This window comes from Pristiophorus japonicus, chromosome 4 (genome assembly GCF_044704955.1).
Source record: "Pristiophorus japonicus isolate sPriJap1 chromosome 4, sPriJap1.hap1, whole genome shotgun sequence".
NCBI classification, from domain to species: domain Eukaryota; kingdom Metazoa; phylum Chordata; class Chondrichthyes; family Pristiophoridae; genus Pristiophorus; species Pristiophorus japonicus.
The window spans coordinates 219,457,962-219,475,005 of NC_091980.1; the positions used below are offsets into that span (position 1 = coordinate 219,457,962).

Consider the following 17,044-nt stretch of genomic DNA (forward strand, 5'->3'; position numbering starts at 1 on the left):
GAGTTCCACACTGATTCTGAGTACAGAAATTCCTCCTAAATTTTTTATTTCATCTATTAATGGCTATTTTACATTTATGCCCCATTGTTCTGGACTCGCTCACAAATGGTAACAGTTTCTCCCATCCGCCCTGTCAAACCCCTTCATAATTTTAAAGGCCTCTATCAATTTTCCTCTTAGCCAGCTGGTTCAATCTTTCTTGATAGTTGCATCCTTTCAGTTCTGGTAACATCCTTGTAAATCTGTTCTCCGCTTTCTTCAGAGCTTCAATGGAGATCTTGGCAATTAATATATATAAACACATTAAAAGCCACTTTGTCTCATTGCCGCATCCTATAGATACATCGGAGCTCTACTCGGAGCTCCTTCACGGCAAATGAGCCAAAGGTGGGCAGCGGAAACACTACAAGGACACCCTCAAAGTCTCCCTGATAAAGTGCGACATCCCCACTGACACCTGGGAGTCCCTGGCCCAAGACCACCCTAAGTGGAGGAAGTGCATCCGAGAGGGTGCTGAGCAACTCGAGTCTCAACGCTGAGAGTATGCAGAAATCAAGCGCAGACTATCTGTCCCACCTGTGACAGTCTGTGGCTCTCGTATTGGACTGTTCAGCCACCAAAGAACTCACTTCAGGAGTGGAAGCAAGTCTTCCTCGATTCCGAGGGACTGCCTATGATGATGAGATACATTGGGCTTTATTTTCGCCACCAATAGGATGACGTTTTTTTGGCGTCCGCTGATTTTTTTGGAGTAATCATGAATTTGCAACTTTCCTCAGTCTGGTTGAAAACTGGATTCAGTGCCATTTTTGGCCCTTTAAGCGATTTTCCCCAACACCAATTTTTTTTTTTTAAGGATGACGCAGAGTGGCCTTAAGTACCGTTTAGAAAAACCCTACGTTAACTTAAGAAAATTGGCACTCAGGTCTGTATCAGAGCTGTTTCTTTGCAGTTTAGTCTTGCTCATAAAGATAGTTTATAATGATCATGTTAAAGTACGTTCCTTTTTCATCTCTTTACATTAAAGATTACTTGTTTTAGTGTTAGCTCCCTGCTCCCAGTCCCACCGTAATCTCGGGCCGAATGGACCCCCTGCTCCTGGTCCCGCTGCAACCCCGGGCCGAATGGCCCCCTGCCACTGCAAGCCCTGGCCGTGGAACTTCAACTTGCAGGGGGAGCTTCAGCTCTCAGTGTGTCTCTTGTTACCCTGGCAACTTCCCTAGTGTGTCTCTTGTTACCCTGGCAACCTCAGCTTTTGGCGCAGACTTGAAGCTCCACACCCAGATTTAACTTCGGGTACCGCAGTGCCAAAATTAAATTTAACTTTGGCGAAAGTTGCACCTTTTCTTTTCAGCGCAATCGGCAAAGAGGAAAATTGAGCCCATCATCTGTGGAAGGCGATTTCTAAGCACACATAGTGGAAGTACAGTTGTTCCTTCCCATGCTTCTTGCAGTAACCAAAATTTGAAATGACTGCCAGTTTCCCAGATGTTGAGACGAGAGAATCTCCCATGGCCTTGCTCCCATATTTGGAGGAAATTTTATGTCCTTTCACTGTCTTAGGTTGAACAAAGTTACAGTGCCATCTCTGGAATAAGTAAGAATAAAAGACATTTTGTAATATTTTTCTTTAAAGGTTGTAGTGCCACCTATGGAGTAAGCATGAATAATGGACATCACTGTTGCTGTATAATGCATTGGGGGCATACAGCATCACCAGTCAAGAATTTTAATATGTTATAGATCAACAGAATTGTGACTGAAACTCCCTATTTGCATAGCAATGGGTATAACCAATAAATCCAGAGAGGTCATTTTAAAACTGTATTCGGTCCTGGTGAGACCACATCTGGAGTACTGCCTACAGTTTTGGTCTCGCTATTTCAAAATGGATATACAGTTATTGGAGGGGGTACAAAGAAGGGCTACATGGTTGATCCCAGAACTTGAGGGAATAAAGTATGAGGAAGTACCAATGGTTTCTCTTCCCACCCTCACACCATCACCTTTGGGCATCCCGTGCTTTCCTCGTCTAAATGCTGCTCCTTGGCAAAATCATCCATAGACATGGGCTCAGCTTCAATGTTCCCTGTAGGCTGCACTATGTTCTGCGCAGCCTGTTTCTTTCAATGCGCTGTCTCATTAAATTTATGGGCATGCGCTGTATTTCCAATGTAAAAGCTTGTGAGCGGCTAGCGTGGAACCTTTCAGATTACTACTCGACCGCACACATGCGCAGCTTAGAGGGAACATTGGTCAGCTTCCACATATACACTGATGATACCCAGCTCTATCTCTCCACCACTTCTCTTGCCCCCTGCACTCTCTTTGTACTTGTCTGACATCAAGTTCTGAATGAGCCATAACTTTCTCCAGCTAAACTTTGAGAAGATTGAGGGGGCGATTTTTCCCCGGATACTTTTGGGCGTTGAAGAGCCTCTGAGGTGGCCAAGGTGGGTGTCTTAAGCTGGTTTAACATTTAGCGCAAGACGCCATCTTGGTAATGGAGTTGAAGTTTGCGATATGAAAGGCTGCCCGGAGGATCATTAAGGGGCTGATTGCCACTTAAATTACCTGCCAGCGCTCATTAAGTAGGCTGCACGGCATTTTGGTGGATAGCGCTTGACCTAATGCCCTCTCCTAAAAGCGACCAGCTGATTGGGAGTAAACAAGTCTTTGCAGAGGATTTTGACCTCTACTCATTGTTCACCTGCTGGTGGTTTGAAGAGGACATTTGAAGCACGTCGCAACACTTTCTGGGACACTTTGTCAAAACTTCACCAACACTCTATCAATATTTGGAGTGCTTGGTCATCAACAAGGAGTCCCCCCTTGGTCTGCAGTAGGAATGGGAGGAGAACATGAGACCAGGTAGAGCAGCACCAGCTGCTGCAAGAGAGAGGGACAGGAGGGCGAGATGGACTCCTTTCCCACTGGGGGTTTCAGGACCTCCTCCACCAGTCATCCAGTGCCGCGACTGAGAACCTGTGCGCGCTCACATTTGGTCCCTGAGCCATCCTGAAACCTGCTGCTGTGTGTCAGCCAGCACACACCACACCTTCAGTGGAAGTGGGTGCATGGAGCTCACATATACTGCTCCATGAAAATTGCTTTTAATCAGTGCTTGAGTGCTAAACCTGCAGGTTTCTGTTTTAGCAAGTCAAATTATGCTAATCAGCAATTAGGTCCAAAATTGCATACTAAAATCAACTTTCAAACAGGCGTGTCTTATTAACACATTATCTATTTAGTGCCTGTTTTTACCCTTTCACCAAAATAACCCCATGAAGGTATTGATTTTGACCCCATCACAAATTCCTCTCCACCAACCCCAGCCCCCTCCTCGGCCAGTTTCTCAAGCTAAAACAAACTGATGGTAACCTTGGTGTCCTATTCAACCCTGAACTGAGCATCTGACCCCATATATTCACTATCACAAAGATCAGCTACTTCCACCTACGTAATATCACCTGTGTCTCTCCTGTGTTCCTACCTTACTCCATCTGCTGCTGAAACCCCTATACATACTTGTCACCTCCAGACCCATTAGCTCCAAAGGTCTTCTGATCGGCCTCTCATCCTTCACCCTCCATAAATTCAGTTAATCCAAAACTCTGCTATCTGGATCCTATCCCGAACCAACGCCTGTTTGCCCATCACCCTATCCTCACTGATCTACCCTGACACCTAATCCCTTAATGTCTCAAATTTAAAATTCCCATCCTTTTGTGTGGGTCCCTCCTTGACTTCACCTCTCCTTATCTCTGTAACCTCTTTTTGCTTTAAGCTCACCAAAACTTTGTTCCTCTGACTTCAGTCACTTGTTCAGCTCCCTCCTCTTTTAATTCCACCACCGGCAACCATGCCTTTGGTTGTCTCTGGTATTCATTTCCTGGCCTCCTTTAAGATCCTGGTTAAAACTTACATCTTTGACCAAGGTTTTGATTACCTCTGTTAATCTCTCCTTCAGCTCGCCATTTATTTTGTTTCTCGTGCCTCTGTGAAGTCCCCTGAGATATCTTTCTATGTTAAAGGTACTATATAAATGCAAGTTATGTTATTCCAGATTTGTTGATCACATTTCAATATTTATATTGTGGTTACTTGGTTAAACAAAATCATTAGCTTGGTATGCCTGGATTCATGTTGGGTTGTCTAGAATAATAACATTTTCCAAATGCTTTTTATGTGTTTTAGAAGAGAGATAACAAATATTTTTCTCCTGATGAATCTAAATGTAAAATAATTGTTGGATATTAAGTAAAAATGAATAATACGAGTAAAGCAAAATTTGTTGAAGTTGGTCACAAAATCCTTCCTGAAGAAATTTTAATGGTCCTATTTGTTTTCAAATAAAACAGCTAAAAAAACAGACCAAGAACTAAAGGATAATGAGATGGATCTGTTCACAAAGTACTACATTGAATGGAGAGGAGGCAGGAAAAAGAATAATCTATCTTACAGCAGCATCCCAAGATTTTATTATAGGGTAGGTACCTTCTGTTTTCAACTCTCATACAAATAATCACACTGTTCCTACTGTATAAAAGCTATACAACATAAGAACATAAGAAGTAGGAGTAGGCCATTTGGCCCCTTGAGCCAGCTCCACCATTCAATAAGATCGTGGCTGATTTTCTAACTCAACTCCACTTTCCTGCATTATCCCCTGATTCCCTTAATATCCAAAATTCTTATCGATCTCTGTCTTGAATGCACCCAACGATTGAGCATCCAGAATTCCAAAGATTCACCACCCTCTGAGTGAAGAGATTTCTCCTCATCTCAGTCCTAAATGGCCAACCCCTTATTCTGAGACTGTGACCCCTGGTTTTAGACTTCCCAGCCAGGGGAAACATCCTCCCTGCATCTACTCTGTCGAGCCCTGTATTAATTTTTTATGTTTCAATGAGATCACCCCTCATTCTTCTAAACTCTAGAAAATATAGGCCTTGTCTACTCAATCTCTTCTCATAGGACAATCCACCCTCATCCCAGGAATCAGTCTGGTGAACCTTCATTGCACTCCATCAATGGCAAGTATATCCTTCCTTGGGTAAGGAGACCAAACCCGTACAAAATATTCCAGGTGTGGTCTCACCAGCGCCCATTGCAGTAAGACATCTTTACTCTTGTACTCAAATCCTCTTGTACTCAAATCCTCTTGTAATAAAGGCCAACATACCGTTTGCTTTCTTAATTGCTTGCTATACCTACATGTTAACTTTCAGTGATTCGTGTACATGGACACCCAGGTCCCTCTGAACACTTAACATTTCCCAATCTCTCACCATTTTAAAAAAAAGTACTGTTTTTCTAGTTTCCTACCAAAGTGGATAACTTGACATTTCTCCACATTATATTCCATTTACCATGTTCTTGCCCACTCACTTAGCCTGTCTATATCCCCTTGAAGTCTCTTTACATCCTCCTCACAACTTACATTCCCACCTAGCTTTGTATCATCAGCAAAATTGCTATATCACATTTGGTCCCCTCATCCAAATCATTGATATAGATTGTGAATAGCTGAGGCCGAAGCACTGATAGTAGATATACAAGGGGCTATAGGGAGGAAGGATCTTAAAACAATCGTTATTACTAGAGAAAAAGTACTCGGTAAAATCATGGGACTAAAGGTGGAGAAGTCCCATGGACCTGATGGCCTGCATCCTAGGGTCTTAAAAGAAGTGACTGCAGAGATAGTGGATGCATTGGTTGCAATCTACCAAAATTCTCTAGATTCTGGAGTGGTCCAAGTGGATTGGAAAACCGCAAATGTAACACCCCTATTTAAGAAAGGAGGGAGACAGAAATCAGGGAACTATAGACCAGTTAGCCTAACGTCTGTCATTGGGAAAATGCTGCAGTCCATTATTAAGTAAGTAGTAGCAGGACATTTAGAAAATCATAATACAGTCAAGCAGAGTCAGCATGGTTTTATGAAAGGGAAATCATGTTTAACAAATTTTCTGGAGTTCTTTGAGGATGTAATGAGCAGGGTGGATAAGGGGGAACCAGTGGCTGTGGTGTATTTGGATTTCCAGAAGGCATTTGATCAGGTGCTTCATAAAGGGTTACTGCACAAGAGAAGAGCTCACAGGGTTGGGGGTAATATATTAGCATGGATAGTGGATTGGCTAACTAACAGAAAACAGAGAGTCGGGATAAATGGGTCATTTTCAGGTTGGCAAACTGTAACTAGTGGGGTGCCACAGGGATCAGTGCTGGGGCCTCAACTATTTATAATCTATATTAATGATTTGGATGAAGGAATCAAGTGTAATATAGCCAAATTTGCTGATGATATAAAGATAGGAGGGAAAGCAAGTTGTGAAGAGGACACAAAGAATCTGCAAAGGGATATAGATAGACCAAGTGAGTGGGCAAAAATTTGGCAGATGGAGTATAATGTGAGGTTATCCACTTTGATAGGAAAAATAAAAAAGCATATTATTATTTAAATGGAGAGATATTACAAAATGCTGTGGTACAGCAGGATCTGGGGGTCCTTGTACATGAAGCACAAAAAGTTAGCATGCAGGTACAGCAAGTAATTAGGAAGGCAAATGGAATGCTGGCCTTTATTTCAAGGGGGATGGAGTATAAAAGTAGGGAAGTCCTGCTACAACTGTACAGGGCAATGGTAAGACCACACCTGGAGTACTGCGTACAGTTTTGGTCTCCTTATTTAAGGAAGGATATATTTGCATTGGAGGCAGTTCAGAGAAGGTTCACTAGGTTGATTCCTGAGATGAAGGGGTTGTCTTATGAAGAAAGGTTGAGCAGGTTGGGCCTATACTCATTTGAGTTTAGAAGAATGAGAGGTGATTTTATTGAAACACATAAGATTATGAGGGGGCTTGACAGGGTAGATACAGAGTGGATGTTTCCCCTCGTGGGGGAATCTAGAACTAGAGGGCATAGTTTCAGAATAAGGGGTCACCCATTTAAGATGGAGATGAGGAGGAATTTCTTCTCTGAGGGTCTTGAATCTGTGGAATTCTCTACCCCAGAGAGCTGTGGAGGCTGCGTCATTGAAGGTGGAGATAAACATATTTTTGAACGATAAGGGAGTCAAGGGTTATGGGGAACGAACAGGGAAGTGTTGAGGCCAAGATCAGATCAGCCATGATCTTATTGAATGGCGGAGCAGGCTCGAGGAGCCAAATGGCCTGCTCCTATTTCCTATGTTTCTTATGTTCTTTCGGTTCCCCACAAGTCTGCCAACCTGAAAAGGACCCATTTATTCCTACTCTCTGTTTTCTATCCATTAACCAATCCTCAATCCATGCTAGTATATTACCCACAATCCCATGAGCCCTAATTTTGTTTAATAAAGTGGCACCTTATTGAGTGCCTTCTGAAAATGCAAATACACCACATCCACTGGTTCCCCCTTATCTTTTCTACTAGTTACAACCTCAAAAGAACATTTGTCAAACATGATTTCCCTTTCATAAATTCGTGTTGACTCTGCCCAATCCTATTATTTTCGAAGTACCCTGGGCCCAAGTTTCCACATGATTTGCGCCTGATTTTTAGGAGCAACTGGTGGAGAATGGACTATCTTAGAAATCGCAATTCTCCACATTTTTTTTTCTGCAGTTCTAGTCAGGTAGAACAGTTCTACTTTGGAACAGAATTTTTTCTTCAAAAGGGGGCGTGTCCGGCCACTGACGCCTGATTTGAAAGTTTCCACAGTGAAAACGTACTCCAAACTAAAGTAAAATGGAGCAAGTGAAGATTTTTGTAGAACTGAAAAAACCTGTTCTACACATTAAAAAATCAGGCGCAGGTTACAAATTGGGCATCCAGAACGAGGTGGGAGGGGGAAGGGAAGTAATTAAATTCTATAATAAATCCTTATTTATACTTATACAAATATTCTACAAATAAATCCAACCTGAATAAACATTTATAAACAAGAAAAGATTAAATAAACCATCTTCCTACCTGTGTGAAAGTGCTTCAGCCAGGGAGAATTCTGCAGCCGTTCGATCCGCTGAGCGGGAGGGGGAGGGGGGGAGAGAAAGCCATTTGTGCCGCTGAGCGGGAGGGGGGGGGTGGAGAAAGCTGTTCGTGCCGCTGAGCGGGAGGGGGTGGGGGGTAGAAAGCGGTTTGTTGTTGTGGAGGGGAAGGAGATAGCGGCTTGTTGCCGTGGAGGGAGGGGAAGGAGACAGCGGCTTGTTGCCGTGGAGGGAGGGGAGGGAGGGGAAGGAGACAGCGGCTTGTTGCCGTGGAGAGAAGGGAGGGAGGGGAAGGAGACAGCGGCTTGTTGCCATGGAGAGAGGGGAGGGAGGGGAAGGAGACAGCGGCTTGTTGCCGCGCAGAGGAGGGGAGGGAGGGGAAGGAGACAGCAGCTTATTGCCGTGATGGGGAGGGAGGGGAAGGAGACATCCATTTGTTGCCGCGGAGGGGAGGGAGGGGAAGGAGACAGTGAGAAGGGAAGCCTCAGTGCTGATGTGCTGATGGCAATGTGATTTTATTAAAAAATGTTCAAAAATTAAAACAGCTACAAAGAACTACAAAAATGGCCGAGTGCCAATTTTTTTTCTCACACTGAGCATGCGCGAATGTTCCAACGCGCACGCGCAGCGTTGCCGGCAGGAAAAAAACTAATTTAAATAGTACCCGCCCCCTCCCACTTACAAAATCGGCGCGAGTGTAGGCTCCGCCCCCCTGGGCGCCGCGCCAAACAGACAAGTAGCTGCAAAGCGCTCGAGAATAGCGCGTTTTTTTTCTGCCGCCGTTTTAGGTGCGACAAACGGGCGCCCAGCTCGGAGGGTTCCCGTTTTTTATCCTGTGGAAACTTGGGCCCCCTGTTTCCATCCTTAATAATAGATTCTTGTATTTTCCCTTATACTGATGTCAGGCTAACTGGTCTGTAGTTCCCAGTTTTCACTCTCCCTCCTTTCTTAAATAGCAGGGTTACATTAGCTACCTTCCAATTGCAATCTAATTCTTAAAATGTCTGATAATCTTAAAAATAACTTAAATTTAATTCATGTTTTTGCATGAAATTCAACTTTTAATATTCTACTGTAATTAAAGTACCTTTTATTTTGACTTTTTTTTAAAGTTTCTACCCCACCCCACCCCCATAAAACTTTACACAAATGGTCATTCTTGATGTGTGACCTGGACAGTGAGTTTTGCCAGGCACCTGACCCTGGAGGATATCACAGTTGAGTCTGTTCCTGTCCTCGCCCACTGCCACACCTGTATGTTTTCCAGTAGGAGCACTGCACAACAGTCAGGAGCAGGAATCCTGGCAGACTTGTTGACTACTTCCTGTAGCTTGGAGACACACACAATTATTGCATCCCACTAAGATGAACTAACTCTTCACAGACTGGGGAATCAAACCTCAGATCTTCTCGATCTGCATGCCTCAGTAGCACATTCATGTATTTACAGATTGAGTCTTTTAGGGAGACGTTGGTTTCTAAAATGGCATCTTCAATCTCCTCTTCATTGTGAATTGAAGTGGTTTTTAATATATATAATATTGCTAGAAGAAATTGGCTTTATACAAATATGGCTGGCATACACTGTAGAAAAGATATAACATTGTTCAACTTCATTTTGAATCTAGATTTTCTCCAGTTTATGCAGCAAAGCTGGAACTTAAAACAGATTCACACAGGTAAATTAGTACACCAGTGTGGAAAAAAAGTCAACACCACAATATTTCCTCTGTTGATTTAAATGCACGGTGAGCTCAGAAGTAGATTTGGGGATTCCCAGGCTGCTTAAACATCAGCAACTCTGAAGTGACCATCCCCAGCAAAATTTTGCTTTAGAATGCATCCGATTTAGTTAGTATTTTCTCTGCATTTGGTATTGTATGTGCTGGTTTCTCTGTAGCGTAAGAATTCATAATTAAATGATACGCTTAGTTGCAACCTGGGTATATTTTACATATTTTTTTATATATATATAATATATATATTTTTTTTTTAAACTAACACTATTGATAAACTTTCTTCCAATGCTATATCAGCTTCCAGCAGAAGATGAAATTTTGTTACAGAAATTAAGAGAAGAGTCCAGGGCGGTGTTTCTTCAAAGGAAGAGTAGAGAATTGTTGGATAACGAAGAACTACAGGTATGAAAAAGCCATATTTTTATGTAGCAGGGCTATCATTGAAAATGATCAAAAATCTTATCTCAGTCTGGTGTTGCACATTGCTGATGCACATTGCCACAGAATGAAAAACAGATCGGTTTGTGCCCGCAATATGTGATAAATATCTAATATCCGCTGTTCTATTTGCATACTTAGTAGTGATTATGTATTTTACCAGCAAGAAAGGAGGGCAAATGGGTAGAAGCCAGTAACAGAGGATGTTGTTGCTTTACTTGCTGTTCATCTGAAGGTGTGTGAAAAATAGAATGCAAATTAGATGCACATAAATGTTTTGATTGCTGCAATAATAAATCTACATTTCAACTTTTTAAAGATGGGGTTAGTACCTGGCATAAAAGGGTTTTAAATATTATCTCGCACTTTCTTTCTGAGAACTTAAATTTCAGCAGTTATCCCATAGATAGATAGGGATGGGTGGTTGTTTGAGAGAAAAGAGAACCTTTTGCACAGCAGTCTTGTGTGCTTTCTAATAGGATATGCGTGAAGCTGCATCCTGTTGCTCAATCAGGATGGGAGATAAAATAATTTTTGAAAGAAAGAGTCATTGTAAAAGTATATTTTTTTGGATGCTACAACATTATTAGAACCCCCTTTTTTAAAAAAACACAAACCTGCCATTTTTGACACTAATAATGAGGTGAAATCCTAGTATTCATAACACCCTAGTGCTTACAAAAATCAATGTCACAAAAAGTTTTGTTTATTTCATATATATTGTTTACCAAAAAATATATATTGTTTACCAAAAAAAAGCAGAGTAACACACTTAAGAACTCCACCTCTGCTATCACATTTAGTGACACGGCTAAACTGTAATTGAAAGTTAATTCAATTACAGCCAGCCAATTAGAGTAGAGGGAGCAAAACAAATAAGAACCAGGAATGCCAACTCCCGCCCACTACCATCCCGTCCCCTCCAAATCCATCAACCAGCTCAAACATGAGCTTATGAGGTGCAAGTTTGAATTACTTTTACTTTTTAATTTGCTGTTGCATCTGTGATTACTGTATTGGGGCTGGAATCATTGTCTACTTTGCTGTGCTTTTTCTTTCCCCAATTTTTCTCACAGATACCAGGAATTAATCTTTGGTCCACAGACACAGGTAGGGGCCAAAGCAATTTGGACCAAATACTGCAAGGTCATAGCAGTCTGGGTGAATTGCTGAAGCATTTGGTTGGTGAGTCATGGTTTGGACACAACAGATGGTGAGAGAATCTATAATTTAGATTGCTGGCACTAATTAAATCAGACCTGCAGAATATTTTATGGTGCAGTAGTTTGTAAGAATACTGTTACATGTTAAAATTACTTTAGCAATAGTTTTGAAATTGGGAAGTCAATAAAGGTGCCTGTTAACTCACAGCCCAATGTCGCACTTATGTTCTGAGTTCTTTAAGGTATGCTTTGAGTCTTGAGTAGATAAGGTGGGTATATGCATGTGTAATATTCCTTTTTGATTTTGTTTTACAGAATTTGTGGTTTCTACTAGACAAACATCAAACTCCTCCTTTGATCGGAGAGGAAGCAATGATAAATTATGAAAATTTTCTGGAGGTCAAAGAAAAAGCAGGACAGAAATGCAAGTAAGTGCCATTTGTAAGCATCTTTTAAGGTGAGACTAAAGAGAAACTCCAGGTGTTATTAATATCATTTTCTTAAATACAGACCGTTAAGTGAAGTGCATGCAATGAATTGTACAATGAAAACTATTCTGCTGTGCAATTTTTTTTATCAAACTTGTCCTGGCTCAAGTTAACTATGTAAAGTTGGCTAAACAGTGGACCTGAAATTGCAGTCGGAGGCTTTCCATGGGCAACTACCTGGTGCCTTCGTATCTTCGGGCTCTTGCGGTCCTGGGCCTCCAGGTATACACCTGCGTAAAGGCCCACGTATCCCAGGGGCGCATGCGATTCACAAGCGTCCCTGGGATCACGTGGGCTGGCCCAACCAATCAAAAAGGAGGATACCCATTATACTTATGCGGATTCTATTTACGTATGATGGTGGATAGGCAATGGCAAACATTTAAAGATCACATGGATGAACTTCAACAATTGTACATCCCTGTCTGGAGTAAAAACAAAACTGGGAAGGTGGCTCAACTGTGGCTAACAAGGGAAATTAGGGATAGTGTTAAATCCAAGGAAGAGGCATATAAATTGGTCAGAAAAAGCAGCAAACCTGAGGACTGGGAGAAATTTAGAATTCAGCAGAGGAGGACAAAGGGTTTAATTAGGAGGGGGAAAACAGAGTACGAGAGGAAGCTTGCTGGGAACATAAAAACTGACTGCAAAACTTCTATAGCTATGTGAAGAGAAAAAGATTTTAGTGAAGACAAATGTAGATCCCTTGCAGTCAGAATCAGGTAAATTTATAATGGGGAACAAAGAAATGGCAGACCAATTGAACAAATACTTTGGTTCTGTCTTCACGAAGGAAGACACAAATAACCTTCCGGAAATACTAGGGGATCGAGGATCTAGCGAGAAGGAGGAACTGAAGGAAATCCTTATTCGTCAGGAAATTGTGTTAGGGAAATTGATGGCATTGAAGGCCGATAAATCCCCAGGGCCTGATAGTCTGCATCACAGAGTACTTAAGGAAGTGGCCATAGAAATAGTGGATGCATTGGTGATCATTTTCCAGCAGTCTATCGACTCTGGATCAGTTCCTATGGACTGGAGGGTAGCTAATGTAACACCACTTTTTAAAAAAGGAGGGAGAGAGAAAACGGGGAATTATAGATTGGTTAGCCCTGACATCAGTAGTGGGGAAAATGTTGGAATCAATTATTAAAGATGAAATAGCAGCGCATTTGGAAAGCAGTGACAGGATCGGTCCAAGTCAGCATGGATTTATGAAAGGGAAATCATGCTTGACAAATCTTCTAGAATTTTTTGAGGATGTAACTAGTAGAGTGGACAAGGGAGAACCAGTGGATGTGGTGTATTTGGACTTTCAATAGGCTTTTGACAAGGTCCCATACAAGAGATTAGTGTGCAAAATTAAAGCACATGGTATTGGGGGTGATGTATTGACGTGGATAGAGAACTGGTTGGCAGACAGGAAGCAGAGAGTCGGGATAAACAGATCCTTCTCAGAATGGCAGGCAGTGACTAGTGGGGTGCTGCAGAGCTCAGTGCTGGGACCCCAGCTATTTACAATATACATCAATGATTTAGATGAAGGAATTGAGTGTAATATCTCCAAATTTGCAGACGACACTAAGCTGGGTGGCGGTGTGAGCCGTGAGAAGGATGCTAAGAGGCTGCAGGATGACTTGGACAGGTTAGGTGAGTGGGCAAATGCATGGCAGATGCAGTATAATGTGGATAAATGTAAGGTTATCCACTTTGGTGGCAAAAACATGAAGGCAGAATATTATCTGAATGGTGGCAGATTAGGAAAAGAGGAGGTGCAACAAGATCTGGGTGTCATGGTACATCAGTCATTGAAAGTTGGCATGCAGGTACAGCAGGCGGTGAAGAAGGCAAATGGCATCTTGGCCTTCTTAGCTAGGGGATTTGAGTATAGGAGCAGGGAGGTCTTAATACAGTTGTACAGGGCCTTGGTTAGGCCTCACCTGGAATATTGTCTTCAGTTTTGTTCTCCTAATCTGAGGAAGGATGTTCTTGCTATTGAGGGAGTGCAGCGAAGGTTCACCAGACTGATTCCTGGGATGGCAGGACTGACATATGAGGAGAGACTGGATCGACTGGACCTGTATTCACTGGAGTTTAGAAGGATGAGGGGGGATCTCATAGAAACATATAAAATTCTGATGGGACTGGACAGGTTAGATGCAGGATGAATGTTCCCAATGTTCAGGAAGTCCAGAACCAGGAGTCACAGTCTAAGGATAAGGGGTAAGCCATTTAGGACCGAGATAAGGAGAAACTTCTTCACTCAGAGAGTTGTTAACCTCTGGAATTCTTTACCGCAGAGAGTTGTTGATGCCAGTTCGTTGGATATATTCAAGAGGGAGTTAGGTACGGCCCTTATGGCTAAAGGGATCAAGGGGTATGGAGAGAAAGCAGGAAAGGGCTACTGAGGTGAATGATCGATCAGCCATGAACTCATTGAATGGTGGTGCAAGCTCGAAGGGCCGAATGACCTACTCCTGCACCTATTTTCTATGTTTCTATGGAATCACCATAAGCATAATAGGAATGACATAAAGCATACTTTTACACAACCTAACTAAAAAGAAATCACCGCATGTTTAAAATAAATTAAAATACAATTTAATTAAATATTTAAAACAAATTTAATTTTTTCAAAAATAAATGTAAATATTTTTAAAGGGGCCAAAATAGCCTAAACTAATTTTGAAAGCTTTTGAATGTTTAAATGATTTTTTAAAAATTATTTTAATGTTTATTTAAGCCCTTAAGCTGGTAAAGGAAGGCCCTATGCCTGCTTTTATCAAGCGCAAGAGTTTTGTGGGCAGTAGTTGGGCAAATAGCCCAACTCTCTGCCAGCAAATGCCCATTTCCTGCGCATGTGGATGATCTGTCAAGCTGAAACTTGACAGATCATAAGTTCCAGGTTTTTGCGAATGCGGAAACCAGGAACTTGTAGGGCATTTAAGCTGCGTACGCGGTCATAGACCCCGGAAAATCCGGGCCAGTAACTACATCAGTACACAGAAAGCACTCAAAACAATGGTACCTTGCTTTAATGTATTCAGTAGTTCAAAATTGCAATGTGATTTGTCTGGGGAAGTATGCGATTTCATCATATGTAATCAAAATGCAAGATTTTATTTTGTTCCCTTCACCAACCTGAAAATAGCAACAAAAAAAAATTCTTCATTTGCCATTGTAATGAACATATTTATGCTGAATGGGATTGCTCATGTATGTCCCAAAACTGACTACCAACGCTGTGATGTCAGGCTAAAAATAACAATCTCTGCGCAGGTTATAGCAGTAAGCAAGGGAAGGTAGAAACACAAGTCTATTCCTTGTTTTTTTTGGCAATCGTGTATTTTGCTAAAAACAATACTTTAAATGTTGATTCTGTGGTGTTCCTTTTTAATACTATTTTAATGAACATTTTTAAATGATCTTTCTACTATAGCTAATTGCATTTTAATGTTCCAAAAGGCAGTTCTTTGCAGCTAAGATCTTTGCGAAACTCTTGCACAATGACCCATATGGAAGGATCTCCATAATGCAGTTCTTCAACTATGTCATGCGGAAGGGTAATAGAATCTTTTAATGCAAATTATTAGATACATTTGTATTTTTTTTACAAAACCTTAGTTTATTTATAACACATGCATACTAAATCTATTTACATTTTAGTTTGGCTACATCAGACAAGGATAGGTCTCAGTTTGTATGATGTCGCAGGTCAAGGTTATCTTCGTGAATCTGTGAGTATCCAACCCAATGTTCAGATCTGGCAGTTTTTTTTTACTTCAATCTCATTTAACGCTGTGTGCTGCATTTTATGGTATGTTAATGCCACACCAAATTACACCAACAGGATTTGGAGAATTACATTTTGGAGTTGATTCCCACTTTACCACAGCTTGATGGCTTAGAAAAGTCCTTCTATTCATTCTATGTGTGCACTGCTGTTAGAAAATTTTTCTTCTTCCTTGACCCACTCAGAACAGGCAAGTTGATATTTCCTCACAAAATTATCAGTAGCATTTAACACCCTTTTCCTATCAAAACATTTTGTTCTTTTAGGCAGTCCTTTGCAGCTTCCTTCGCTTTAGTCAGCAGCCCACTCTGTGGCCACCGTTAGTGCCACTCCATGATTAGCTGAGGAAAAGATGTGTTTTGTTAGTGTTCTTCCTCCTAGTGCTGAGATGTGTGGCTCTGTGCTGTTACAGCAATGCACTATCCAGTGAAATCAGGCACAATATAGAAACATAGAAATTTACAGCGCAGAAGGAGGCCATTTCGGCCCATCGTGTCCGCGCCGGCCGACAAAGAGCCGCACGCCCCTTGGTCAGCAGCCCTAAAGGTTACATATAAACCTATGAACAATGTCGGAATGGCAAAGAGCACCCAGTCCAACCAGTCTGCCTCACACAACTGCGACACCCCTTATACTGAAACATTCCAAACTCCACTCCAACCGGAGCCATGTGATCTCCTGGGAGAGACAAAAACCAGATTAAAAACCCAGGCCAATGAGGGAGAAAATAATCTGGGAAAATTCCTCTCCAACCCATCCAGGCGATCGAAACTAGTCCAGGAGATCACCCTGGCCATATTCTATTACCTGCAGTACTTGCCATTATGTCTCCGCCGTCTAACAAAAGGTCATCCAGTCTAATCCCAATTACCAGCTCTAGATCCGTAACCCTGCAGGTTACTGCACTTTAAGTGCCCATCCAACCATCTCTTAAAAGTGGTGAGGGTTTTTGCATCCACCACTTTTCCAGGCAGCGAGTTCCAGATCCCCACAACTCTCTGCGTAAAAAAGCCCACCCCCCCGCCCCGCTTCAAATCCCCTCTAAACCTTCCACCAACCACCTTAAAACTATGTCCCTCGTAATAGACCCCCCCTACCAATAGAAATAGACCCTTACTATCCATTATGTCCAGGCCCCTCAATATTTTGTATACCTCAATGAGGTCTCCTCTCAACCTCCTCTGTTCCAATGAGAACAAACCCAGCCTATCCAATCTGTCCTCATAACTAAGATTCTCCATTCCAGGCAGCATCGTAATAAATCTCCTCTGCATCCTCTCTAGTGCATTCACGTCCTTTCTATAAATACGGCGACCAGAACTGCACGCAGTACTCCAGCTGTGGCCTAACCAAAGTATTATACAATTTAAGCATAACCTCCCTGCTCTTATCTTCTATGCCTCGGCCAATAAAGGCAAGTATGCCTTCTTAACCACCTTAGGCACCTGGCATG

The 17,044-nt window shown here is 42.0% G+C and overlaps 1 protein-coding gene across 2 annotated transcripts in view; it reads left to right on the forward strand.

Moving 5' to 3' along the window:
* ppp2r3c (protein phosphatase 2, regulatory subunit B'', gamma) overlaps window positions 1-17,044 on the forward strand; it is a 31,978-nt gene that overhangs the window by 5,986 nt on the left and 8,948 nt on the right. Inside the window, exons 2-7 of one of the 2 annotated variants that reach the window (XM_070879120.1) lie at window positions 4,362-4,489; window positions 10,007-10,111; window positions 11,626-11,738; window positions 15,264-15,361; window positions 15,465-15,535; window positions 15,649-15,781. In XM_070879120.1, coding sequence (XP_070735221.1) covers window positions 4,362-4,489; window positions 10,007-10,111; window positions 11,626-11,738; window positions 15,264-15,361; window positions 15,465-15,535; window positions 15,649-15,781 — 648 coding nt within the window. Of the gene's footprint in view, window positions 1-4,361; window positions 4,490-10,006; window positions 10,112-11,281; window positions 11,361-11,625; window positions 11,739-15,263; window positions 15,362-15,464; window positions 15,536-15,648; window positions 15,782-17,044 lie in introns of those variants that run through there. The other variant, XM_070879121.1, reaches the window with a different exon arrangement.